Below are 26,818 nucleotides of genomic sequence, written 5' to 3'. Positions count from 1 at the left end.
AGCCTCCTCCACGCTGCTACAACATTGAGCATTAACTGCAATGCAATATTTTTAGTTTTCCACAAAAGCCACCCTGATGTCCTGAGTGTGACTGTCATTAGTGTTAACTTGTGAACTGTGACGTTGACCGTGCTTTTGATCACCCTGCGTCCACCTCTGCCCAATCGCGACCTCCAGCTCAGGCCTGAAACACTGACTGTTCAGCACCTTGGGACGTCCTGACGACATGAAAGGTGCTACACAAATGTAATTTTGTTGTTGTGACCATTCAAACTCTGGAGCTTCAAACCGGGGGAAAAAAAAGAGACCTTCATTGCATCAGATTGGGTTGTATTCAAATCCAAAGTCAAGTTCAAAGGATAATGCACTAAGCAACTATTTAACCCAATTAAATAGCTTGCGCAATTGGTTGCGATGAATCACCCACAAAATATACGGTCAATTCACTTTAAGTTATATTCTGTGAAGCACTTTGAGATATCTCAAAGACGTGATAAGCCCCCTGAGACGCTACCCTGTGTGGAGGGCGCTACATAAGTAAGTTGTTGTAGTAAGGCGCTATATCAAGTGCAAGGATTGTTATTATTTAGATTTTATAGACAAATTTCTCAACACTCCTATGCAATCAGTCATAGTTCACTGACTGAAATTAAAGTTCAAAGCTGTAGTTAGCTTAGGTTCGAGAGCTTGGTCACACATCGTCTATCGTGATGTTCCAATATGTATTGATTGAACAGTCAACTCAAACCATCTGATAGCTCAAATATCCAAACTAGGTTGCCATCTTTATATCTTAATTGGGTGCCCACTGTGCACTCTAGTTCTATGTATTACAACGTGGAATCAACTTGGGAATAGTAAACAAAGGAATTTCAGCAAAACTAAATGAATGCCAAACATCAGGAAGCAGCCTATTTGCCTTTCAGACCCTTGAGTTGCTGGTACATAATGTAATGTCAACCCCCAGATCCTCTCTTTTCTTGGCTACAACCCTTGTAACAGGACAATTCAATGACAAATGTAGATAGTACTAAATTTAAATATTTGTTCCACGGATTGAATAGGAAGCAAGAATAAATTATGAAGAAAGTGGAATTCTGCAATTAAGATAATACTATCCATGCCTCATTGATTATAGCACGTTAGCTTGAGGCTATTCACTTTAGATGTTCACTCAACTCACCTAGATTTACTGAACCAAAGCAAGATTCAGACAATTGCCATAAGTAATACTCTATGGGACATGGTTTCTGTGCTATTGGAGCTATGTGTTGTGTTGTTTCAAGAACAAATTAGATAGATTTCTGCTGGAAAATAATAACTCAGGATACAGAATATAGTTTTGAACACGACGTGTCTAGCGACTGCCAGGATGGTGGAACGGGAACTAGATGGACCTTAGTCTTCTTTCGCGTTGCAAATTCTTATGTTCTAATGTCTATGGAAGGGATCAGATCTGGATTCAATTGGAAGATATATGGATGAATGACTGAATATTCTGCAGGATTTGCTCAATTATCTTTGGGGAAGAGAGAGTATTAATGCAAAATTCTCTTCAAAGTTCAAAAAGGTATGGTGGTCATGATAGGCTGTACATATTCTATGGAAGGGATGGGCTTGATGGGCTTAAATTCCCTCAAGTATTCCATACTTTATGCATTTACTTGTCCACTGGGATCAGGTCAAGATGACCGAAGACCATTCCTGGCATGTACTGAAGTTATGTACTATAGCTATGTACTGTAGCTAAACAAACAATCTCTCTCACTCTGGGGTCAGACCTCCACCAAGTGTTTCGTAAGTAGCCATAAATATGTGCTTATTGCAATAAGTTTATAAACTTCTTCGGTAAATATCACAGCTTTTTTTAATGGGTATGCAATCAAAATGCAACTTCAACAAATTTACTTCAGCTTTTTAAAAAGAACTCAATGGTTCAGCTCGTTTATTCATTAAGTATCTTCGAACCCGTTTCCCCACTCTCTGTCACCAACCTCATCCTGTCCCTGAAACCCACCACCTGCGCCCTTGACTCCATCCCCACTCCATATCTCCCAGCTCCACCTCCTTGCCCCACTTCTCACAGACATCATCAACCTGTCCCTCTCCTCTGGCTCTGTTCCCATTCCCCTAAAAACTGCCACCATCACTCCCACTTTGAAAAAACCCTCCCTTGATGCGTCGCAGCTATCAAGCTACCGGCCCATCTCCAACCTCACCTTCCTATCCAAGGTCCTTGAAAGAGTTGTCGCCTCCCAGATGTGCTCTTTCCTCTCCACCCATTCATTATTCGAACCCCTTCAGTTGGGTTTCCGTGCTGCCCATAGCACAGAAACCGCCCTGGTCAAGGTCACTAATGACATCTTGACCATCTGTGACCAGGGATCCCTCTGCCTCCTCGTCCTATCGGCCGCAATCGATACGGTCGACCACGCTATCCTCCTCCACCGCTTGTCCTCCCACCTCAACCTTCAAGGCACTGTCCTTGAGTGGTTTAGGTTCTTCCTCTCCCACCGTCTTCATTTTGTTTCCACAAACAGCTTTTCCTCCAGCCCCCGCACTGTCTTGTGCGGTGTCCCTCAGGGCTCTGTCCTCGGTCCCCTCCTCTTTACCCTCTACATGCTCCCCCTTGGTGACATCATCCACAGACATGGGGTTAACTTCCACATGTATGCGGATGACACCCAACTCTACCTTTCCTCCTCTACCCTCAACTCCATGACCACCGATGTCCTGACAGCCTGCCTGTCCGACATCGAGTCCTGGACGAGAGACAACTTTCTTCAGCTCAAAGTGCGCAAAACTGAGGCCCTCCTGATTGGCTCACGTCAGCGCCTCCGCACCTCAGGCGCTGACAGCATCAGCATCCAAGGCTGCACTCTCCACCTCTCAAAGCCGGTCAGGAACCTCGGGGTTCTGTTCGACCCTGAGCTGTCCTTTATTCCTCATATCCGCGCCACAACTGGCACTGCTTTCCATTACCTCCGGAATATCGCCAGACTATGGCACTACCTCACCCCTTACGCTGCTGAAACACTGGTCCACGCCTTTATCACCTCAAGGCTGGACTATGGGAACTCTCTCCTCGCCGGCCTTCCCGGCACCTCCCTCCACAAGCTGCAGGTCATTCAGAACTCTGCAGCTTGTGTACTGTCCCGCTCCAGGCTTCACGACCACATCACTCCCACCCTCGCTCGCCTCCACTGGCTCCCCATCCCCCAGAGGATCAAATTCAAGATCCTCATCCTCACCTACAAGGCCATTCACGGCCTTGCTCCCTCCTACCTCTCCGACCTACTATCCCTCTACGTAACTGCCCGTACCCTCCGTTCCTCTGGCTCCGGTCTGCTCCACATCCCCCGCCCCAACCGCCCTACCATCAGTGGCCGGGCCTTCAGCCTCTCAGCCCCTAGGCTCTGGAACTCCATCCCCCAATGCCTTCGAGATGTTATCAAAGCACTTCACAGAATGTACTGTAAAGTGAATTGAATGTATATTCCGTGGGCAAAACTTAACAATAGAGATTTGCTCATTACTTGTTGCTCTCTCCCAATTTTCTGCTTCCCTTCCACAAGGCAGTAACTTACACAGATGCATTACCAGGGAACATCACAGCAGTGTCAAATCCTGTCCTCACCCTACATCCACAAAATGGTCACTGGATATCAATCAGGAAGGAGCAGGAATCCTGGCGGATCTATTTAAGACATGCCCAAATGTAGTATTCCTATAACTACTCTGCCTGAAATCAGCTTACCTAGCACAGACTGGATCCAAGATCTTTCTTGCCTATGTATCTCAGTATACCAATACACTGTTCAACAGCCAATTGAGTCATTGGAGGATCCAGCATTCTCTCAGTATGGCATGATGCAAATCTCTTTGTACCAGCAAATTAAATAAGTAGGATGTCTTGTATTTTTAAGTATGCAGATTTAAAATGTAAGATTTTTAGAAATCAAGAGTTAAATTAGAAACTGGTTTTCTTTTTAAGTTATCTGGAAAATCGACTCCCAATCTAAACCTTACAGGACCTTACATTTTTAAGTTGATGGTTTTAAGACGAAGGACCGTAGACATTTCAGGACCTGGTGTTTAAAAGTAATGAGTGCACTGAGTTGTAAACTTGATTCTTTCATTCAGAAATATCCAGTGTGAGAATATCTACCTGTTTCTCAGCCCGGTCCCATTCCCACAGCTCCCACCCACAATGGTCTGTATGGAAGGTAATGCTGAACGGCTCAACTGCTGCCGACTTGGGCCCCGCCGTCCACCGGGCATGGCGTGGGCCAATTCCGTTTCAAGCACCAGCACAGTCTGCCCCAAGTCAACACCACTGGCAGGTCCTGTACTCTGCAACAAAATGAACAATGCAGTTAAGAGACTGGAAGGGAACCCTAACCCCACCGAGTTTATTAATAGGCAATCTTTTGCTGAAGAATTTCATCCACCAGTTGTAATCATTCAAAATTCAGCAGACAAGCATGGCATGGAGGAATGTCACTGAAAATTTGTTTATGCCCCCAAACTACCCTCCTCTCCCCCTCCAAGTTCACCACTCTTCAGAATTAATCTGCTTCCTGTTGAACTGTTAACAACAACAACAAAATTACATTCGTATAGCGCCTTTCAAGTCGGGAAGAGGTAGGTTTACAGGTGAGATTTAAAGATAAAAGGGGAGTGATGCAGGGAATCCCGGGGATAAAGGGCCTCATGGCGGAAGCCATCTTGCTATTATTTATTTTATGCTCCCCAAGCTTTTTTTAAAAAAAAACAAAGCTGGTTCCAAAAATTATTTTTTGTAGAAAACATCACAATGTCTCCTGTATCTTGCACATCTGGATTATTTCATATAAACAGTTTCTGACTCTCAATTTACAATAAAAATATTTTAAAAATCCTATATGGCTGGCCTTCGGACCAGCCAATCATTCTCATGTCATTTCACAGATCAGGAAAGGAGGGAATACTAAAATAGAATTCTTCATTTAGCTGCACTGAGCACATTCAACAAGGTCCATTTTCCAACATGTTTCAGTCTTAGAAATACTGGGAACATTTCACAAATCCCTCAATAATTGCTCATAAATTTTAAAAGAATAAAGCGTTTTAACCCTTAATTGCTAAGGTGTAGCAGAAAAACAAGCCATACAAGCATGCATTCCCTGGCAGTGATTCATGCTGATTTGGTGCCATGGCTCCCACAGAAAGTCAAAGCACTTCAGCGCCATATGAGCGTTACACTACAGCATTACACACCTCACCCAAGCAGCTACGCTTTTTATGCTTTTTTAAAAAAAAACAGATGTATAATAATGCAATCTTGTTATGCTAGAATTTTGTAAGGAACACTTGAGCATTACAGTATATAGCCTTAGTACGAATTATTGATTGAGCTTTGGAGAGACTACAGTAACCAAGAAATCTAAAATTGCGTGGATGGAGAGAAAATAACTTCACATTTTTCTCCCAGTATTGTTGACCACTAATAGTTGGTGTGGCTACACAAGCATGAGCTATGAGCTAATATTTACTGCACCATCTCCTCTTAATCCATTGCAATCCTTCACTTCATATGTTTGTGGGATATTGCTGTGTGCAAATGGGTTGCCGTGTTTGCCTACAGTCGTTACATTTTACAGAATATATGTGAAATGCTTTGCAATGTCCTCCTGATGTGAAAGATACTATACAAAATGTAATAAGTATTAATATTACATTAGATTATAATAATCTTTGGATTTCATATTGCACCCTATCACGTCTTTGAGTCATCTCAAACCGCTTTACAGAATATGCTGTAAAGTGAATTGATCGTATATTTTGTGGGCGAAACGCGGCAATCAATTGTATACAGCAGTGTCCCACAAATAGTTGTGGATTGAGTGACCAATCCATTATTATTTTTTATTATTTTTTCTGAAGGGATTATTACCCCTGGAAAAGCAATCGACTAACAAGCGGGTTCCTACTTACTGCTGGTTAAACAGAGGCGTGTGGAGTAAGGAAACTTGCCCAATGTTTTGCCCTGCTGCAGTATGTAGCGAATCTTTCCCATAATGTCTAATTTTGCGAGACTTAACAGGTGGAGGACCACAATCATTCCAGTTTATTTTTGGGATATACATTTCTCTGGAATTTTCCCTTTTTAAAAATATATACAACAAAATATGATGCTGTAGAACATCGTAACTTTAGAATATAGTGACTTGCGCTGAGGGTACTGCTCCACATCTGAACATCCAAAAAGGGTCAAAATTAGACCCCAGTTGATGAATAGTGCTGATCAATACTCGTTAATTAAGACTGGATATCAGGGCGAGTTATCTCAGTCAGGAGAGAGATGAGAGATGTAAAGGACATGATTGCAAAAATTGTAATGAGCTCTAAATTTTTAAAGACTCAAAGAAAGGAGGTAACTTCTCTTTTTTTGGATGGAGGGGGGGGGGGGGCAGGACAGACATGCTTCACTTCCCCTGCCTCACCCGCCCCACCATCAGGGGTTGGGCCTTCAGCCTCTCAGCCCTACCCTCTGGAACTCCATCCCTCATCCCTTCGCTCACCTCCTTCAAGGCCCGTTTCAAGACCCTCTCTTCGACCGTGCATTCAGTCACCCTCTTACCCCTACCCTCTCCGACCCCCTGATCCCAACCACCAGTTCAGGTGCGGATCCCTGACTGTCCAGTAACTTGGGACCTCCTCTTGATGTGAAAGGCTCTATACAAATGTCATTTGTTGTTGTTGCTTCAGATCTTTAAACAATGAGGCATAAACAACGTAGATCCAAATGTGATTCTTAAATTAGACTGTTTGTAAAAAAGAACAAAATCAGCAAATCTAGATCAAAACAAGAGATTACCCCCACTCCATCAAATTACATGTATAATTAAATACCATGTTGATTAATGGAAAAAATGAACTGGATAAATATAAGTTTAAGAATGACATTGAAGATAAGTGTAATGATAACAATAACTTGCACGTATATAGTGCCCCAGGCAGGGTAGCATCTTAGAGCTCTTAACAGTGGTGGAGTGGACCTCGAGCCGGGGCGGGGGGGAATGGTGGCTGTAAGCACAGTTGAAGAGGAAGGTTTTCAGGTAGGACTTGAAAAAGGGGGCAAGGTGGATGGATTGAGGAAGAGTGTTCGAGAGTTTTGGGGTGTAGTGGCTGAATGTGCGACCTCCGATGGTGGGGCCGAGTACGCGAGGGACGAGCAGGAAGCTGGTGCCAGTGGAGTGGAGGCAACGCGTGGTGGATTGGGGAGTGAGGAGGTCAGAGAGGTAGGGAGGTGCCAGAGAGTGCAGGGAATTGAACATGGGTGTGGGGACCTTGAAGTTGATCCATTCAATGATGGGGAGCCAGTGGAGTCTGGCCAGAACTGGTGAGATGTTTGTATGGAGTTTGATATGGGTAAGTTTGCGGGTGCCAGAGTTCTGAATGAGCTGGATCTTTTGAATAGCGGAGCTGGGGAAACTGGCGAGGAGTGCATTTGAGCAATCCAAACGAAAGGTGACAAACGCACGCACGAGGGCTTTGGCTACATTTGGCGTAAGGTACGGTCGGAGTCGGGCAATGTGGCAGAGGTGGAAGAAGGCGGTCCGGGTCAGGGACCGGATGTGGGGGAGGAAGGACAGCTGGAGGTTGAACCGGACGCCTAGACTGCTCACTAGTTTGGTGAATCTGAGGGAGAGCCCAGGGAGGTTGAGGAGTTTAGATCGCAGGAGTAAAGACGTTGACAGGAGCCGGGGAGTATGGTAGATTAAGATGATCAAATACTCTTTAGAAAAAATGGTTGGTGCACAGCTAGGTTCCTGGATAAAAGACTAGTTGGAACAGCCGGCAGTAGTTGTAAGGCTGGAATGATTCTCTTATAACATTTTCATTTGAGATGTCTCAAAGTGCTTCACAGGATATACGATAAAGTATATTTTGTGGGTGAAACATGGCAGCCAAATTGCACAGAGCAATGTCCTACGAACCGCCATAAAGTGACCAATTTTATTTGGGGAATTTGCTGGGTTTCCTGGATACTCCCTTCTCTTTTTGAATAGTGCCAATAGATTGTTACCGTCCACCTGAACAGGCAGATGGGACCTCATCCAAAGGCTTTGCGTATTATTTTGTTGTAGCACACTTCAATGTAAAACGAAGAGGGCACTGCTACCTCCAGGGAGTTGCAAATTATGTAAACAAGTAGTTTTCAAAGCTTCCCAGCAGATCAATATAAATCCAGCTGCCACCAGTCCACCCGGCTATATTTCTGGCTACGGGTAGGCCGAGCTCTTAATCTAGCCATTAACAACAAAACTATATTTGTATAACGTCTTTCACGTCGGGAGGATGTCTCAAGGCGCTGGAAGCCAACAATGCTTTTGTAGCAAGTGGCTCTCTGTACAAGGTAAGACAATAACCGGTAAAGTGCTTTGAGACGTGAAAAGCGCTACATCAAATGCAAGGATTATTATTATTATTATTATTATAAAGCAGAGGACCCACTGCTGATTCAGGTGAGTCTATAAACCAGCAGTGCTTCATTGCTGAAAAGTGGGTGGGGGGGGGGGTTGGCAGCGCTGTGTGTACTAGGGGAAGTATAAAAAGCACAGTTAAGCCAAAACATTTTGATGATGGTGAGCTGGAAAAGGTTTGAGTTTAACTTAAATATTACTTGCTGTAATGTTCCAAGCTCATCTTTTCCAGCTCAACCAACATAAATCTCTAACCACCTATTCCCTCAGTATAGTTACTGCATAGTGCAAAATCTTCTTTCCCAACTTTTAAAAAGGCAAGATCTACAATCATACTTGTGGATGGTTGCCACGCTTTAGGTGTACATGGCACAAATGTGTCACATAACCACATCACTGAATCCACTAAACATTGAAAAAAACAGGATACTTGAGCGTGATCTTGCTTCTTGCCGCTGATATCGGATATCTTACAGAGCTTAACTCCACTCTTGTTTCGTACAAAGGTTAAGAAATAGATCCAAGAACATGTCCTGTGACAGTACCATTTAGGAAATGCACACATACTTATAATGGCATCTGTCAGCGGAAGTTAATGCGTAAAAAGGAACATTTTGCGATGCTTGGAGGCCTTTTGAGAACTTACATTCTAACCGAGGTCTCTGGACAACAACTTGCTGAATGCTGATGAATTTCCCCTTCATGACTCAAGAGACCCTGAAGCTAAACGACTTTTCCATAAAACATACCATCAATTCACTTTACAGTGTATTCTGTGAAGCACTTTGAGATGTCTCAACGGCGTGATAAGGCTTTGAATCAAATGCAAGGATTATTATAAAAGGAAAAATATTGCAGATGCCGGAAATCTGAAATAAAAACAGAAGTCTCTGAGAACACTCAGGGGGTCAGGTAGCATCTATGGAGAAAGGAAAGTGAGTTACCATTTCAGGTCAATGACCTTTCGTCAAAACGATCATCAACATGAAACTGATGAAAGATCATCGCTGAAACGTTAATTAACTCTCCTCTCTGCATAGATGCTGCCTGACCTGCTGAGTGTTCCCAGCAATTTCTGTTTTTATTGCAAGGATTATTATTATTATTATTGCTGACCTCACTAAGATCAGCCAACTGTTTATTTCTGCAGCTTTGAAGTCTATGAGACATGATACTCATCCTTTGCTTCTATCTAGTCAGCAACATTAATTGCTCTTAATTATTAAACAACAATTGGTTATTAAGATAGAATAACTATACATATGGTGTACATTGCAGATTATAACCTTAAGCAACATACCAATTTGCTGCTATAAGCCATTTTGGACAACAAATCCAGTAACCATTAGCCTGACCTTCTCCTCACTCACTAAATCTTGCAACGATTGTTGGAAAAGACAGGATGAATCAGATGGACTTTAATAAAACACCCTAAACTATTTCCACTTGATGTAAGATGACAACATAGTTAATAGGCCACATTTCAAAATATCAATCCATGTAGGAACGTTCTGTAAAGTGGGAGTCTGGTTAAGGGACACCCTGATCCCGGTTTAGATGTAGAATACTGTTCCCCAGGCTTCCAATTATGATTGAAACAAGAGGAAGCAGGATTTGTCAGTGTTGTCAGAAATCAATGGTATAATAATGTTACATTAAACATATTTGGAATAAAAAAGGTGTCAAATATTCAAGAATCAGGATAAATATTTAAGATGCTGGAAAGTGCAAATCCAAATTTCCAACATTTGCAGTATTTTGTGTTTTGCAAATATTTAAGATGTTGAATGTGGTTATAGGAATCCAAACTAATGCTATTGTACTTGGTTTCTGATATTTCAGCAAGCAATGTGGGGAGAAAGGATTCCTCACTACGTATGGCATGACGTAGAAAGGCAAGTAAGCTTTAAGTACGAGTAATTTGTAACTAGAAATTATTTAATTGACTTTCATTGCTGCCATGCGAGACCCACTGTGCAATTGCTTTAAAAGCTAACATTACCTAAAATTATAAAGCACCATAGACAAATTTAAGGTGGCTTACATGTAGGACAGAGCAACAGCAGTTCCAGTGGGATCTATGTACTGTCCTAAGGGCATTCGCTGAACTGGGGGCGAGTTATCTTCCTCCTGCAGATCTTTTCACCAACAATGATTAAAGATTGAATCAGTCTCGTGAACATTTAGTCTGTTAAGGATCCTTCTGTAGCACACTATGGGTTAATACAATACCAGCAATAGACTTTCCAGCAGATCTTATAACTTACTGCTGCAAGTTTTGTCCCCACACAAAACCCTGAATAACAGCCCAGCTTTTTTAATGCACTATAACTACTTCATTGTTCTCTCTCATACGAACCCTGCCTCCACCAAGACACTCACACTCACACACCAAGCACCCCGAGGACCCAAAATGGTCTAGTTGTTTCCTCAAACATAAAACTCATACAGAAATCCATACATCGTGGACAATAGCATAGCAAGCGTCAAGTAATTACATGCAGAGCCACAAGCTAGATTTTGCTCCTGGTCTGGTTACCAATCTCATCTACTCTGTTGTGGGGGGGGGAGAGGAGTAGAAGAAATGGGAGAGAGGGTAAGGTGAAAAGCTAATAGTTCTTCAAAATATGTGCACTGAGCCGGAGGTAAAATGGTGATCCGGTTCTGCATTTTCATTCAAACAGAATATTTCCCTATTGGAATTTCATGTCAAGTCCACATTATACAGAGTGTGAATTTACATTGTTTTAACACTGTGTTCGCTTGCTATTTTGTTTGATTTTGAAAAGTGTAGTGGTGGATTAGGTGAAAGGAGAGGGGGATTACACCTGATACTCGCAGATTTAACCACCACTGGCAAATTATTCGTCATACATTCAGTGCAGAAACGCAGGCTGGATATAGTCTTTGTTAGATCAACCTTACATTATTCTACTTGGTGGGCAAAATATGATGCAGATCAGAAATGATTCAAACACTGACAACTCAGGTGGCTCTGGATAGTCCTGGATTCCCACTAGGCTATTGGGGGAAGCTACCACCAACATAAACAAAGCTTTTGTGCACATTTAGGGCAAAAACCTTTACCTATTGGAAAGACAGGGCCTTCACAATATTGTAATTTATTTTTGGTAAGTGGGAATGAAAATGCACAAACTCTAGCTATTCAGCTCCTGCTAGCCACAACCGAGAAGATCTGCATCATTTATTCCCAATACAATGCCATTCAAGTTGGGAGGACGTCCCAAAGCACTTCACAGCGCTATGTGCATTTTGTTGGGCAAACATGACAGCCAATTTGTGCACAATGTCCCACAAATAGCACCCTGAGATGCTATCCTGCATGGAGGGCGCTTTATAATTGCAAGTTGTTATTGTCGAATAATGCTATAGGATCTTTAACATCCATATGAACAGGAAGACAGGGCCTCGGTTAAACTTCTCATCTGAAGGATGGATGTTGTCAAGCTGTACAGAGGAATTTACTGTAGTAAATAAACATAGTTGCCACCAGGGAACCAGCTTTCTGCTTCTGTCCTTTTGCCCTTAGGGGAGATATTTTCACCCACCTTTGTTCGGTTTAATACAATATTTTGTAGGAAAGTTGTGGAGTCCTGTTGCATATTGGTTAGAGCACTCGCCTTGCAAGCGAGAGGACCCAGGCTCTATGCCCGGGCAGGCTGAAATCTTTGGCAAGTTTCCTTACTCCACACACCTCTGTTTACCTAGCAGTAAGTATGAACTCGGTTGTTAGTCAATTGGCGGATTGCTTTCTGGGTGTAATAATCCCTTCAAAAAGAAATAATAATTTGGTCTCTCAATCTACAACTGTTTGTAGGACACTGCTATGTAGCTGCCGTGTTTTGGCCCAAACATTAGTCAATTAACTTTACAGTATATTCTCAACGATGTGATAAAGCACTATATCAAATGCAAAGATTATTATTATAAGTCAAAAAAGTTTGAAATCTTTACATGCTTGGAAGTTTTGTTGGTGGTACAACTCTTCACAGGCATAAAAAGCTACCATGACATCCCCACAAATATACGGTCAATTCACTTTACAGTATATTCTGCGAAGCGCTTTGAGACATCTAGAAGACGTGAAAAGCACTATATCAAATGCAATTATTATAATTATCCCCCAATGATTCAGTGACTGCTACCTTCAGGCATTAACACACAGTGGTAGAGTCTGTCTGGTTTTGAAAAAATGAAGGCTGTTAAAACTTGAAGAGTAGTCTGATTGTGGTTATCTCTGTACATTTCCATTCTGAACCAAGAAGGCACAATATTTCCATTAAGTACTGATAAGGTTGGTGAATCTAGATGCACAATATATGGATGTCCACCATTCGCTTTTATATAACTGCACTAAGCCACACAAAGGGAAGACATATCCAAAGGAAATCATATGCATATCACAGCCATACCATCCTTTTTTTTTATCCTTAGCAATGTCAGAAATAGGAGTTTCATCAACAAAGAGAACAACAACAACCTGCACTTATATACCACCCTCCACGCAGGGTAGCATTTCAGAGCGCTCAACAGTAGCAGAGCCTGACTCCAAGCTGGGGGGTGGGAGTGGGGCGAAGTGGCCGCAAGCATGGCCGAAAAGGAAGGTTTTCAGGCGGGCTTGAAAAGGGGGCGGGGCAAGGCGGAGAGATTGAAGGAGTGTTCCAGAGTTTCGGGACATCGTGGCTGAAAGCATGACCTCCAATGGTGGAGCAAACGGTGCAAGGGACAAGCTGGAGGCCAGTGCTAGTCAAGCGGAGGCGCCGGGTGGTGGATTCGAGAGTGAGGAGGTCGGAGAGGTAGAGAGGTGCCAGGGAGTGAATAGATTTGAACATGAGTGTGAGAATCCTGAAGTTGATCCGTTCGGTGATGGGGAGCCAGTGGAACCTGGCCAGAACTGGTGAGATAGGGATATGGAGTTTGGTGCGGGCAAATATGCAGAAGCAGAGTTCTGAATGAGATGGATTTTTTGAATAGCCGAGCGGATACCAGATGTGGGGAAGGAAGGGCAGCTTCGGGGTCGAACTGGACGCCTAGATTGCGCACTGGTTTGGTGAGCCTGAAGGAGAGCCCAGGGAGTTTGTGGAGTTCAAATCCTCAGGGGAACCTGAATATTGAATGCAAAATCAGAGTGGTAAAAATGCTTAGGTTTTGCCTCTCACTCAGCTACTGTTTGGGGTGGGGGTTCAAACCGAATGATCAATAAAGACACCTGCTTTCAACAAATATCATCAGTTGCAAGATTTGTTGGCAGGTCATCATGACGACATACAGTTCTGAAATTACAAATGTTGGGTAAAGGAACAATTGACACTATCTTTAACCTGAACATTTCTAAAACAGTAGACACTAAACGTTCCTGCATAAGCTCAGCCTGGCTCAGCTGTTAGCACTCTTGCCTTTGAGTGAGATGGGTTCAACCTGCACATCGGGACTTTGAGCTCAGTCTAGGTTGGCATGGTGCAACTGGTGGCTTATTGGTCGCATCCTACCCGGGGGATGCTTTCATTTGTCCCATGAACACAGTTGTACTGTGTCTGGAGTCCAGGCTTGGTCTGACCCAGTGGGAAAAGCTGTGACATCAAGTGCAAAACTTGTCAAACACTTTCAAACCAGCAACAGAGAGAGACATATGCATATAGAGAGATGAGATACACACAAACAGATCAACACAGAGAGAGAAACAGACAGATAACAATCCTTGCATTTGATATAGAGCCTTATCACGTCTTTTGAGACTCTCAAACTGCTTCACAGAATATATTGTCAAGTGAATTGACTGTATATTTTATAGGTGAAACGTGGCAGCCAATTGCTCACAGTAATGCTCAACAAACAATTGTGGATTGAGTGACCAAATTATTATTATTATTTGAGAGAAATTATTACCCCCGGAAAAATGATCCGTCAATCGATTAACAACCAAATTTCCTACTTGCTGCTAGGTGAACAGAGGCGTGTGGAGTAAGGAAACTTTGCAACGTTTCTTCCTGGCGGGAATCAAACCCAGGTCCTCTCACCACTAAGCTACAGGACTTCACATCAACAACAACAACAAGATTCCATTTATTGAGCGCCTTTCACGTCGGGAGGACGTCCCAAGGCGCTGTACAGTTGGGTCAGGACCCGAGCAAGGGGGAAATGGTCAGGGTGAGGGAAGGGAAGGAGCGAGGAGGGGGTAGAGAGTCGAGAGGGGAGCTGAAGGCACGGTCAAAGAGAAAGGTCTTGAGACCGGCCTTGAAGGAGGAAAGGGAGGAAGCAAGGCGAAGGCACTGGGGGATGGAGTTCCAGAGCCTCGGGGCTGAGAGGCTGAAGGCCCGGCAGATCGTGACATAGAGAGATACAAAGATACAGAGACACAGCAGACAGACACACACACACAGAAAGAGACGCAGACAGATACTTCGTCTCTAGCTGTATTATTGTTTTGAAATTTGTATGAATTTTTACATTGCTTAATTAAACTTTGCACTATAATTAAAAAAAACTGAAATTAAGTAAACAGATAAACAATTTAAAACATAGGATTTCTATACGATTCTTATGGATTATGTTTCTGGAAGGAAAACACAAAAATATTGCTTATGTGGCCCGCGGACGTTTCTCACATCCGGCCCTCAGCAGCCAAAAGGTTGGATCACCCTGGTCTAGGCTGACAATCCAATGCAGTGTTGAGGACATCATTGCATTGCCAGAGGTGCTACCCTTTGGATGAGATGTTAAACCACGGCCCCATCTGCCTGCTCAGGAGTACGTGAAAGTTCCCATAGCACTATTCAAAAAGAGAAGAGCGCTAATCTTGATGTCCTGGCCAACCCAGATAAAATTGGTCATTCATTCCATGGCTATTTGTGGGACTTTGCTGTGCTCAATTTGGCTGCCGTATTCACCTACAAATACAGTCACAAGAACAAATTACATTTGTATGGCCCTTTCACATAGGAAGGATTTCCCAAAGCACTAAATAGTCAAGGTTGTGCAGCCGAGCTGGGGCCTGGGATCAGGAGGGGTGGAGGGTAAGGGAGGGTGATTGAAGACATGGTCAAAGAGCAAATTCTTGCGATGTACCTTGAAGGAGGCAAGGGACAGTGGGTTTCCAAAGAGTGGGAGAAGGAGCATTCCAAAGAGTGGGAGAAGGCAGGGCGGGGGACGTGGAGGAGACCAGAGCCTACCGAGCGAAGGGAGCAGACACACCAGTAAAGGTTAGCAGGTCACAGAGGTAGGGAGGTGCAAGGCCATGGAGGATTTTGAAAGTGAAGACAAGGATTTTGAATTTGATCCTCTGCGGGATGGGGATCCAGTGGAGCCGGGCAAAGATGGGATGATGGGTTCACGGACCCTGGTGTGGGAGAAGACACGAGCTGCAGAATTCTGAATAAATAATTATAATAATCCTTGCATTTCATATAGCGCCTTATCACATCATTGAGACGTCTCTAAGCGCTTCACAGAATATACTGTAAAGTGAATTGACTATATTTTGTGGGTGAAATCAATAATAAGAAGTTGTACACTTTGCAGTACTTCCTGTGAAGCACTTTGAGATGTCTCGACAACCTGATAATGTGCATACTATAACAAATACAAAGATTTTAATTATTTCCCTGGTACACTGTGCAAAAACGACCAGGTCCTGCACAAATAGGAACAGCTTCATTCACAGAATTCCAAGGTACCATTTCCACTCAGTCTAATAAAGAATCAATGAACCAACTGCTCAACAATTTGGTTAAATTTGATCTGCACAACTTATGAACATAGGCCTACAGTGAGGGCTGTTGCAAAGCTAATGCCACATTCAGTATCTTGCAGCTTTTCAAGACTTAAAATTTAAATAACTCTTATCACAATAACATAGCCTTTAAGTACCAATGTGCTGTACAAAAAATCCATTGAAGATTGTTGCCTCATTTTTTTTTAAAAAAACGATCGCATTAAGTGACAGGAAGCAGTTTAGCTCATCTGTAGGAAAACATGAGTTATGGACTTTTCTAACTGGAGGCCTGGATTCTGCACCTGTGATCAGAGCAAACTTGGGAGGATCTGTGGCCTGAGTTCATAAGCTACACGTTGCACAGTGAATATCTATGGTACGAGCAAGAATGTATGCAGAGTCTTCGACTGCTAGGTAGGTGGTGGTGGTGGGGGGGGGGAAGTAAGGTGAATGACTTCCATCACTCATGCAGTACTATAAGCTTCAACTAACTTTTATAACTTTGTTTTTAAAAAAACACACAGGCAAAATGGCACCTGTTGTTTTAAGAGAAAAAAAAACCCAAATGTAATATCTCTGTAGGACTTCAACATTTATCTCACCACTGAGGGCAAAACCCGATTGAAACATCCCCTTTCAATTAACAAGAGTGAAATTACTGGTTTGGAAATGGGGAAACGTGTGTGACCAAATTCAGTGAACACAGAAAAAAAAAACAACGAACAGGTGGCGTTTTCTATTGGGTTGAAGAAAAAGCAAACTTTCTTTCTTCCTTTCTTTCTACAGTGTAGGGACTCATTTGCATTTCTTTCCTCCCCTCTCTCTCTCTCTCTCTCTCCCTCTCTTTGCAAAACGTTTTGAGTGAAGTTAAATTACAACCAGTGGCACAGATCACATCATATACCTTCTTCCTTCCTTCCACTCTGAACTCCTCACACAGACACACACACACACACACACAGACACACAAAAAACGCGACACCCTCTCTCAATACACCACCACACCCCGAAAACAAAACCTCTCCTCTCCAAACCTTTTTTAAAAAAAAAGCACGACCACCTCAAACGAGTTTTTTTTCACTCCCCACCCCACCGCCCCCCACCACACACAAAAAAAAACCCCTCTCACACCCCCACCACCATTTTGAACCCCGTTTCTGAAGAGAGACTGAAAAAAAAACAGATGAACTCTTTCCGCCGCTCCTCCACCCCCTCCACCACCACCACACACACACACACACACCGCACACTTTTACTTCTCAAATAATAATAAGTTTCGGATAGAAAGAGAGAGAAACTTTTCGGTCAGAGAGAGAGAGAGAAGAGAGGGAGAGGGGGGGGGGGGGGGTTCGGTGACAGAGAGAGACAGAGAGAGAGAGAGAGAGAGAGGCGCACAGACGGGAGGAGCCGTCGAGGACAAAAACAACGCGCTCCAACTCACACATTAATCTTCCGGGAACGGGACCGTTTCACAACCATCGACTCGGGGGGAGAACAGAAGCTTCGACGCCCGTCCTTTCCCGGTGCTCACACCCACCCCCCACCACCACCACAGCAACCCCACTTTTTTTTTAAAAAAAAGAGAGGGGAAGGAGTATTTTTTGTTGCCCCCCTCCCTCCCCGCCGCCCCCCCCCCACAAAAAAATTCGAAGTTTTTTTTTAAAAAAAAAAGTGTGTGCGGGGACTGGGGGTTGTGGGGTTTAAAAAATCCCACCCCCGAAGAAATGTGTCCCGGAGCCGCAGCAGCCGCACCGCCACGCACCGTGGTATCAGCTGGACGCGCGACGTGGCGATCCGTGTCAACCTGCGGCGCAACCCAGCTCGCTACCGGAAGTCCCGCCCCCCCCCGCGCGCGCGCGACGCGCGTGACGCGGACGGACGGACGGACGGGCCCGAACCCGAGCGGCCATTGGCCGCGCCGCCCGCCCGTCGGCCCGCGCTTCCGACAAGTCGCGTTTGGTCGTTGTGCGCTGTTTGAGTCGGTTCAAAAACGCGGCGGTGGCGCTGGGCGGAAGCCCCGCCCCAACCAATCGGCGGCCTCGCCAATGGGCGGGAGCCAAAGGTGTGTGGGAGGCCGGAAACCCTGACTGACTGACGGGTCCTCTCCGGCCCGCTGGTTGGTCAACTCGAGTGTCAGTCAGTAAGTCGCGGCGGTTTCCGGTCTCTCTCTCTCACTCTCCCGGCTGTCCCCTGCCGACGTCCCGCCCCCGGAAGTGAGCGTTGGTCCTGACTGGCATCGCCTGCCACCGGGGCACGGCAGTGGGGCAATGGTGGGCCGAGAGAGAGACAGACAGAGAGACACTGCGGGTCCTTTCCCGCAGCCAGACTCCGCCGTGAGCCCATCAATCCCCTCCTCACCCCACTCCACATCCCCCCTCCTCACCCCACTCCACATACCCCCTCCTCACCTCACTCCACATCCCCCCTCCTCACCCCACTCCACATCCCCCCCTCCTCACCCCACTCCTCACCCCACTCCACATCCCCCCTCCTCACCCCACTCCACACCCCCCCTCCTCACCCCACTCCACATCCCCCCTCCTCACCCCACTCCACATACCCCCTCCACATACCCCCTCCTCACCCCACTCCACATCCCCCCTCCTCACCCCACTCCACATACCCCTCCACATACGCCCTCCTCACCCCACTCCACATACCCCCTCCACATCCCCCCTCCTCACCCCACTCCACATACCCCCCTCCTCACCCCCTCCTCACCCCACTCCACATACCCCCCTCCTCACCCCCTCCTCACCCCACTCCACATCCCCCCTCCTCACCCCACTCCACATCCCACTCCACATCCCCCTCCTCACCCCACTCCACATCCCCCCTCCTCACCCCACTCCACATCCCACTCCACATCCCCCCCTCCTCACCCCACTCCACATACCCCCTCCTCACCCCACTCCACATCCCCCCTCCTCACCCCACTCCACATACCCCCTCCTCACCCCACTCCACATCCCCTCCTCCTCACCCCACTCCACATCCCCCCTCCTCACCCCACTCCACATACCCCCTCCTCACCCCACTCCACATACCCCCCTCCTCTCCCCACTCCACATACCCCCCCTCACCCCACTCCACATACCCCCCCTCACCCCACTCCACATACCCCACTCCACATCCCCCCTCCTCACCCCACTCCACATCCCCCCCTCCTCACCCCACTCCACATACCCCACTCCATATACCCCCCTCCTCTCCCCACTCCACATACCCCCCTCCTCACCCCACTCCACATACCCCCCTCCTCACCCCACTCCACATACCCCCCTCCTCACCCCACTCCACATACCCCCTCCTCACCCCACTCCACATCCCCCCACCTCACCCCACTCCACATACCCCCTCCTCACCCCACTCCACATACCCCACTCCACATACCCCCTCCACACCCCACTCCACATACCCCCCTCCTCTCCCCACACCATATACCCCCTCCTCACCCCACTCCACATACCCCACTCCACATACCCCCCTCCACACCCCACTCCACATACCCCCCTCCTCTCCCCACACCATATACCCCCTCCTCGCCCCACTCCACATACCCCACTCCTCACCCCACTCCACATACCCCACTCCTCACCCCACTCCACATACCCCCCTCCTTTCCCCACTCCACATTACCCCCTCCTCTCCCCGCTCCGTATCCCCCCTCCTCGCCCCACACCATATACCCCTTCCTCGCCCCACTCCACATAACCCCTTCCTCAGCCTTCTCTGTATCCCCCCTTCCTCTCCCCACTCCACATACACCCATCCTCACCCTCGCCCTGCTCTGTATCCCCCCATCCTCGCCCCATATTCCCCCCTCCTCTCCCCACTCCACATACCCCCCTCCTTGCCCCGTTCCATATACACCCCTCCTCGCCCCGCTCCACGTGCCCCCTCCTCACCCTCGCATATCTTGCTCCTCGCCCCGCTCTGCGTATCACTTGCCCCGCATACCCCACTCCTTTTACTGCTCCGCATATCCCTCTCGCCCCACTCTTCATACCCCCTCTCGCACTTTCCCTGCTCTGTTTAACCCATCCTCACCCCACTCCTCATGCACGCTCTTGTCCTGCTCCTCATGTCCCCCCTCCACGCGCTCCTCATACTCCTCACCCTGCTCCACATACCCCCCACTCCTTGCCACGCTCTGCATACCTCCTTCCTCGCCCTGCTTCTCATAACCCCTCCTCACCCTGCTCTGCATACCCCCCTCCTCGCCCCGCTTCGTCTAAAGCCACTTGCCCCATTGGATCGAGTTCAAGACCATCGCCCTCACCTTTAAATGCCTCTATGGTCTCTGCCCCCCGCGCCCCCCCCCCGGGGCTCGGAGTCAGGCTCCGCCACTGTTAAGCGCTCTGAGATGCTATCCTGCGAGGAGGGTGCTATATAAGCGCAAGATGTTGCAACCAACTGAGCCAGGCTGATACCCTAACAAACCATATATCGGTTGGCAAGTATTCAAGTCATAAATATATCACATTTGGAAACATACCAGCTTTCTTTGGAAAGTCATTTGCTTCTCAGTATCATATTGTAAAGATTGCATCTTTGATCTCAATTACAATACATATCTAACATTTGTATTATTCACGTCAGAAGGACATCCCAAGGCGTCAGGGATTTGGATACGAGCTGGAGGTCAGGATTGGGGCGGATGGAGGGCAGGGAGGGTAGGAAAGTGGACGAAGGCGCAGTCAGAGAGGAGGGTTTTGAGACACGCCTTGAAGGAGGTGAGGCGAAGGGAATGTGGGTTGTAGTTCCAAAGGGTGGGGGTAGAAAGGTTGTAGTCCCGACCGCCGATGATGGACCGGAGCCTGCTGAACGGAGAGAGTAGATAGATATTGGCGTCAGCAGGTCTCAGAGATAGGAAGGAGCAAGCCTATGGAGGGCCTTGAAGATGAGGACAAGGATTTTGAACTCTATCCTCTGGGAGGTGGGAGCCAGACAAGGGTAGGGGTGATGGAGTTTCGGAGCCTGATGCAGGAGAGGACATGAGCTGCAGAGTTCTGGATGATCTGAAGCTTATGGAGGGAAGTATTGGGAAGGCTGACAAGCAGTGAGTTGGCGTAGTCGCGCCTAGATGTGATGAATGTGTGGATTTAAATTAAAATGAACATTTTCTCTGGCTCTAGTACTCTCCATATAATAAACAAAATTCAGATATAGTAGCCTACAGGTGTTTTACCATTTCAGTACAGTGTCCTACCAAATATATTGAATTGCCTGGGGAGTACTTGTAATTTCAATCTGGGGTAATACATTTGATGTCTCCAAATAAAATTCAATAGCAGTCAATTTGCCTTCAGATACCCAAGTCACTTGACTGCAGTTATGTGGATAAAGCACACAGGAGCAGAAATATTAACATGACAATAATTTTTTGAATGCATTTTATTGACATAGGTCTTACCAGTTATTAACCCGAAGAGTTGCCAGTGGTAATCAGCTTGTATTCTGTTAAAAGTAAACGTTCCTGCAATACACAGTGAAGTGTAAGCACAGAAAGTGTGGAATTTCAAGTATTTTAGTCCCAAGTAACATGCAGTGACCTTTCAGTAGCTGTTCGCTTGAATTTGTTCACTTAAGCTGAGTGAACCCCATCCCCTCTCAGCTGAGACACCAGATGGATTTCTATGGAGCAAGACAAAAACTGGCATTGACGAGCTTTCAACAAGAAATTATACTGTAGAATGATGGAACACTTACAGCAAGGAAGTTCAAGAGGCCATTTAGCGTATTGTGTCTAAATGGGTGCATAGAATTCTCTTGCTCTTTCCTCATGACCCTGACTGATATTTTCCAAATTGCACTGAACCAACTGTAAGATCCTGCCACCACCTTAGCTGAGATCAGCTCACTCAATACAGACAAGAATCAAAAGTGGAATAAGTTCCACTTATTTCTGCACAGGGCAATACCGTTGTAATCTGAGCCACCAAGGTAACAAACATGCTTTCAAATTTGACGACTTGAGGAGTGGTGATTCAGCTGTGAGTGATATGTCCAGGTTTGTAACGCCAGCTATTTTCATATCTCACACAGAGCTATCAGCAAGGACAAGCGGCTGCATATTTTAACTTTGTGTTGGCTGGCTGTGCCTGACAAAATAATTGCTCATGCTTATTGATGTAAATTGAAAGTGAAATCAAAAATGGAAAGACTTGTGCGACATTACCATGTCATTGGATGACATTGGATGGTAACAATGGTAACATTGGATGACAAACAATTGTAAAAAGGGGACATTACCAAAAAAAGGTATTATAAAAGATTATTCATTAAGAAAGATGAAGTTAAAAGATTTGAGTGTCCCAAGGATCATCCCAAACTATTTTATTTTATAAAACAAATTACTGGCTGAACCCATCGTAATGCACTGGTTTTGGTCTATAAATAACAACAACTTGCATTTATATAGTGTGCCCCTCACACAGGGTAACATCCCAGAGCGTTTGAAGCATAATATAAGCGGGAACACTATAAAAATGGCTGCCGGGTGTCAGTTTGTTGCTGATGTCACGTCCTCTCGCGAACATTTCCAGTGGTTGTAGAGAAGTTGCCAGACGCTGAGAGGCTTTCGTGCCTGTATGTTGTACACAGGAAGCTGGGCAGTTAGCTTCGGAAGTCAGACGTTTACTTCACTTTCAGTATTGTGTGCTTACGCTATAAACAGACCTGCTACTATACCGTAATGCCGTGTACCGTAAAAAAATACAAGTTATTGTTGTAATGTGTTATACAAGGATAACTTGTGAGAAGTTATAATAAACAATAATAATCCTTGCATTTGATAGAGCACTTTATCACATCACCAAGGTCTCATAGCACTTCACAAGTTCACTGTAAAGTGTAGCGTGGCTGTGTATACTCAGCAGTTATGCGAGAGCTCAAGTGGCAATACCAATCTGCCTGCCCCAGCTCGTCAGAACTGATACTTTTGGTAGGGTTTTTCAAGATAGTTTTGCTGACATCCTTACTCCACTGTCACTATCATGGTCTGGCTTGATGCTAAAGAGCGTAGCAATATATACAGTCAATTCACTTCACAGTATATTCTGGGAAGAGCTTTGAGGCATCTCTAGGATGTGACAAGGCGCTATATCAAATGCAAGGATTATTATTAATAATATTATTAATTAATAATAATTATTAATAGTCTGATGACTGAGGAGTTCAGGTTAAGAATGCCAATCCACCCACCCCAACTGGTTAGAACTGATGTTTGATTAGGTTTTTCGCCCACAAAATATAGAGTCTGCAGTGTACTCTGTGAAGCACTTTGAGATGTCTTGAAGATGTGCAAAGGTGTTATATCAAATGCAAGGATTATTGTTTTTCCAAAATTGAATCCAAGATAATCTGTCTCTCTCCTCCTCCATTGCAATGTGCTCAGAGCAGACGATGTAATGGCACTCCCCCAAGTGTCATTGTCACAGATTGGCTGGATACGAATGTGCCTGTTGGAGAAGAGGAGCACCAATGTATTTCCTCAAGTTAATTATTATTCCACAAGTAGACAATAACAATGACAAATTGCATTTATATAATGCTTTTCATGTTGGGAGGACATCCCAAGTCCCTGGACAACAACAACAACTTGTGCTTATGTAGCGCCTTCCAGATAGGGTAATGTCTCAGAGAGCTTAACAATGGCGGAGCCTGACTTCGAGCCGGGGGGTGGGGGAGAGTGGGGGGGAGGTGTAAGCATAGTCGAAAAGGAAGGTTTTCAGGCGGGATTCGAAAAAGGGGAGAGAGGGGGCAAAGCGGAGGGATTGAGGGAGAGTTTTCCAAAGTTTCCGAGCCTAGTTGCCGAAAGCACAACCTCCAATGGTGGAGCGGAGGGTGTGAAGGACAAGCAGGAGGCCGGTGCCAGTTGAGCGAAGGCACCGGATGGTGGATTGGGGAGTGAGCAGGTCGGAGAGGTAGGGAAGTGCCAGGGAGTGCATGGATTTGAACATGGGTGTGAGGATCTCGAAGTCAATCATTCGGTGATGTAAAGTGAATTGACTGTATATTTTGTGGGCGAAACCTGGCAGCCAGTTGCGCACAACAGTTCTTCTTACAAGACATGCCTCAAGAAGAACAGATTAACGAGCAACCCATAAACTGACCCAAATCACTAAGAAAATTACAACAGGCGAAGAGATGAATTGAACAGTTCCAGCATTACACTTCTCTTGCCTGTAGGGGGCCCTCTTTGACCTAATTTTAGATACAGTGTGTTTGCTGCCTGGTGGTAAGGCAGGGAATCAGTCACCCCCAGAAATATAACACTTTTATAATAGTAGTAGTAACATTTCAATTGCTGTTGATATTTCGTTTTGTAGTTATATTGTTATCGCTTCATAAAACTTAGTTTCACATGATTGGGAAAACTCAACCTGTTCTTACTTTCTTATTCAATGAATTGGAGCCCAGGATTTAAACATATCTTTCTCTCACTGCTGTAATATATCAACACTGATGGCTGAGAATTGAGATCTTGCTGCTATGTCTTTATAATGCAATCTTCCTGTAGATTATTGTTCATCCCAGTACTTTGTTTGCAAACAAATTGTGCACACATGCACCTTCCAACAAATTAATAAAGGTCAAGCTTTATCACTTGCCAAGAGAACAAAATCTCAAAGATTAATTATTGTATGTTTTCACTGATCCTTTATTTCAAATAAAATTTGGCACCTGATTCTGTCCTTGTTGTATCTTTGAGTCAATTCAATTGTTTTTAATTTTGCATGATCGGAGAAATATACCCAGTTCCCACCTTCTTATGGTAAGGTCGGAGCACAGGAATGAAAGCAATCTTCTCTTGCTGTGGTAATGAGAAAGGAGAGACACCTCAACAACTTGCATTTATATAGCACCCTTCAGGTGGAGCAGAGTCTCGGAGTGCAACACAGTGGCGGAGCCTGATGCCAAGCTGGGGGAGGGAGGGAGGAGGTGACCATAAGCACGGTTGAAGATCAGTTATCAGTAATCTTCACACGGGTCAGGAAAATCTATAATCAGGTCACGGAGAGAGTAAATGTTGTGTTCCTATAATGATAGAAGATGGCAGTAACCAGATCTCTCAGTCCTCTCATAGTTTATGCTTCAAAACCACAGGTCAGAGGCAGCTAACTCTAAAGTAAGAACTCTAGTAGAGAATGTCCCTGGCCCAATATCAAATGGTTAAGTGTCAATGATTTCACATCTACCATGGTGAGAAAAGATTGCACAAAGTGCAATTGCTCAGAGTGTTAGGTTCAGGCCAGTCCTAACAGATAAGTGAAAGAAAACATCTTCAAATAGCGATATGATACATGTAGTCATAACCGTTAAAATTAATTAATCGCTTGACAACAAATCTTTGCCCAACACATTTATCTTATGGCACATTTGCATGGAAGGTCCCCTGTTTAAAATTTACCATCTACAGGAATGAAAATGTATTAAACTATCAATCTTCCATTGAAATGTGTCCTCCCGATTTCACAGAAATCCCCTACCAGGCTTCATGGTTTCTGTGAGTGTGCACTTGCTCTGTTGATCACTATGCTGTTGCTTTTGTTTGTTAGGGCATGTTGAAACATATTAAATAGTTTCACACTGAGTTACTTTGGTTTGTTATTGTGTTGTCAAACCTAGCAAGCAGCAAATAAATACCAAGAAAACATCAATGATATTAATGAGCAATTGTATTGTAGCAACTTCCATCTGCTACAATACAATAGAAAATTACATTTGTAAAATGCTTTTTCCATCAGGAGGACATCCCAAGGCGCTGAACAGCCAGGATGGGGGGAGGGGGGCGGTGGTGGGGGGATTGGGATCAGGGAGTGGTGACCTACTCCTGCTCTACGTCTGCTCTCAGCTTCCGCTGCTCACGTCTGCCAGCAGATGGTATCTTTTCTTAAACTCCTTATGCAAAAAATGAAACCTCCAACAATTCAACACTCCTTCAGTATTCGATATTTAATCATAATCTTAGTCTGGAGGACCATCCGAAGATTACCATAAAATCATAAGACATAGGAGCAGGAGTAGGTCATTCGGCCCCTTGAGCCTGCCCCGCCATTTAGTAAGATCATGGCTGATCTTCTAACCGAATTCCATTTACCCTCCCTATCCCCATATCCTTTAGAAATCTATCAACCTCAGTCTTGAATATGTTTAAGGACTGAGCATCCACAGCCTTCTGGGGTAGAGAATTGCACAAATTCACTACCCTCTGAGTGAAGAAATGTTTCCTCAACTCAGTTCGAAAAGGCTGACCCTTAATCTTGAGACTTTGCCCCTAGTTTTAGATTCTCCAACCAGGGGAAACAGTCTCACAACATCTACCTTGTCAAGACCCTTAAGAACCTTATAGGTTTCTATAAGATCACCTCTAATTCTTCTGTATTCTAGAGAATATAGGCCTAGTCTACTCAACCTGTCCTCGTAGGACAACCCTTCATTCCAGGAATCAACCTAGTGAATCTACACTGCGCCCTCTCTAAGGCAAATATGTTTTTTTTTAAATAAGGAGACCAAAGCTGCACACAATATTCCAGGTGCGGTCTCACCAAAGCCTTATACAACTGCAGCAAAACTTCCCTGCTCTTGTACTCTTAACACTTTTGCAATGAAC

At 45.2% G+C, this 26,818-nt stretch overlaps 1 protein-coding gene across 1 annotated transcript in view; it reads right to left on the bottom strand.

Moving 5' to 3' along the window:
* tmem39a (transmembrane protein 39A) overlaps positions 1-17,757 on the bottom strand; it is a 36,290-nt gene extending 18,533 nt beyond the window's left edge. Inside the window, exons 1-2 of the mRNA XM_042334319.1 lie at positions 17,642-17,757; positions 4,169-4,353 (exon numbers count right to left, since the gene is read on the bottom strand). Of these exons, the coding sequence (XP_042190253.1) occupies positions 4,169-4,281 (113 nt within the window). The 5' untranslated portion in view covers positions 4,282-4,353; positions 17,642-17,757. The remainder of the gene's footprint in view (positions 1-4,168; positions 4,354-17,641) is intronic.
* Between the last annotated feature and the right edge of the window lie 9,061 nt (positions 17,758-26,818).

This window comes from Callorhinchus milii, unplaced genomic scaffold (assembly GCF_018977255.1).
Source record: "Callorhinchus milii isolate IMCB2004 unplaced genomic scaffold, IMCB_Cmil_1.0 Scaffold4, whole genome shotgun sequence".
NCBI lineage: Eukaryota > Metazoa > Chordata > Chondrichthyes > Chimaeriformes > Callorhinchidae > Callorhinchus > Callorhinchus milii.
This window is presented reverse-complemented; position numbering and strand designations above follow the sequence as displayed.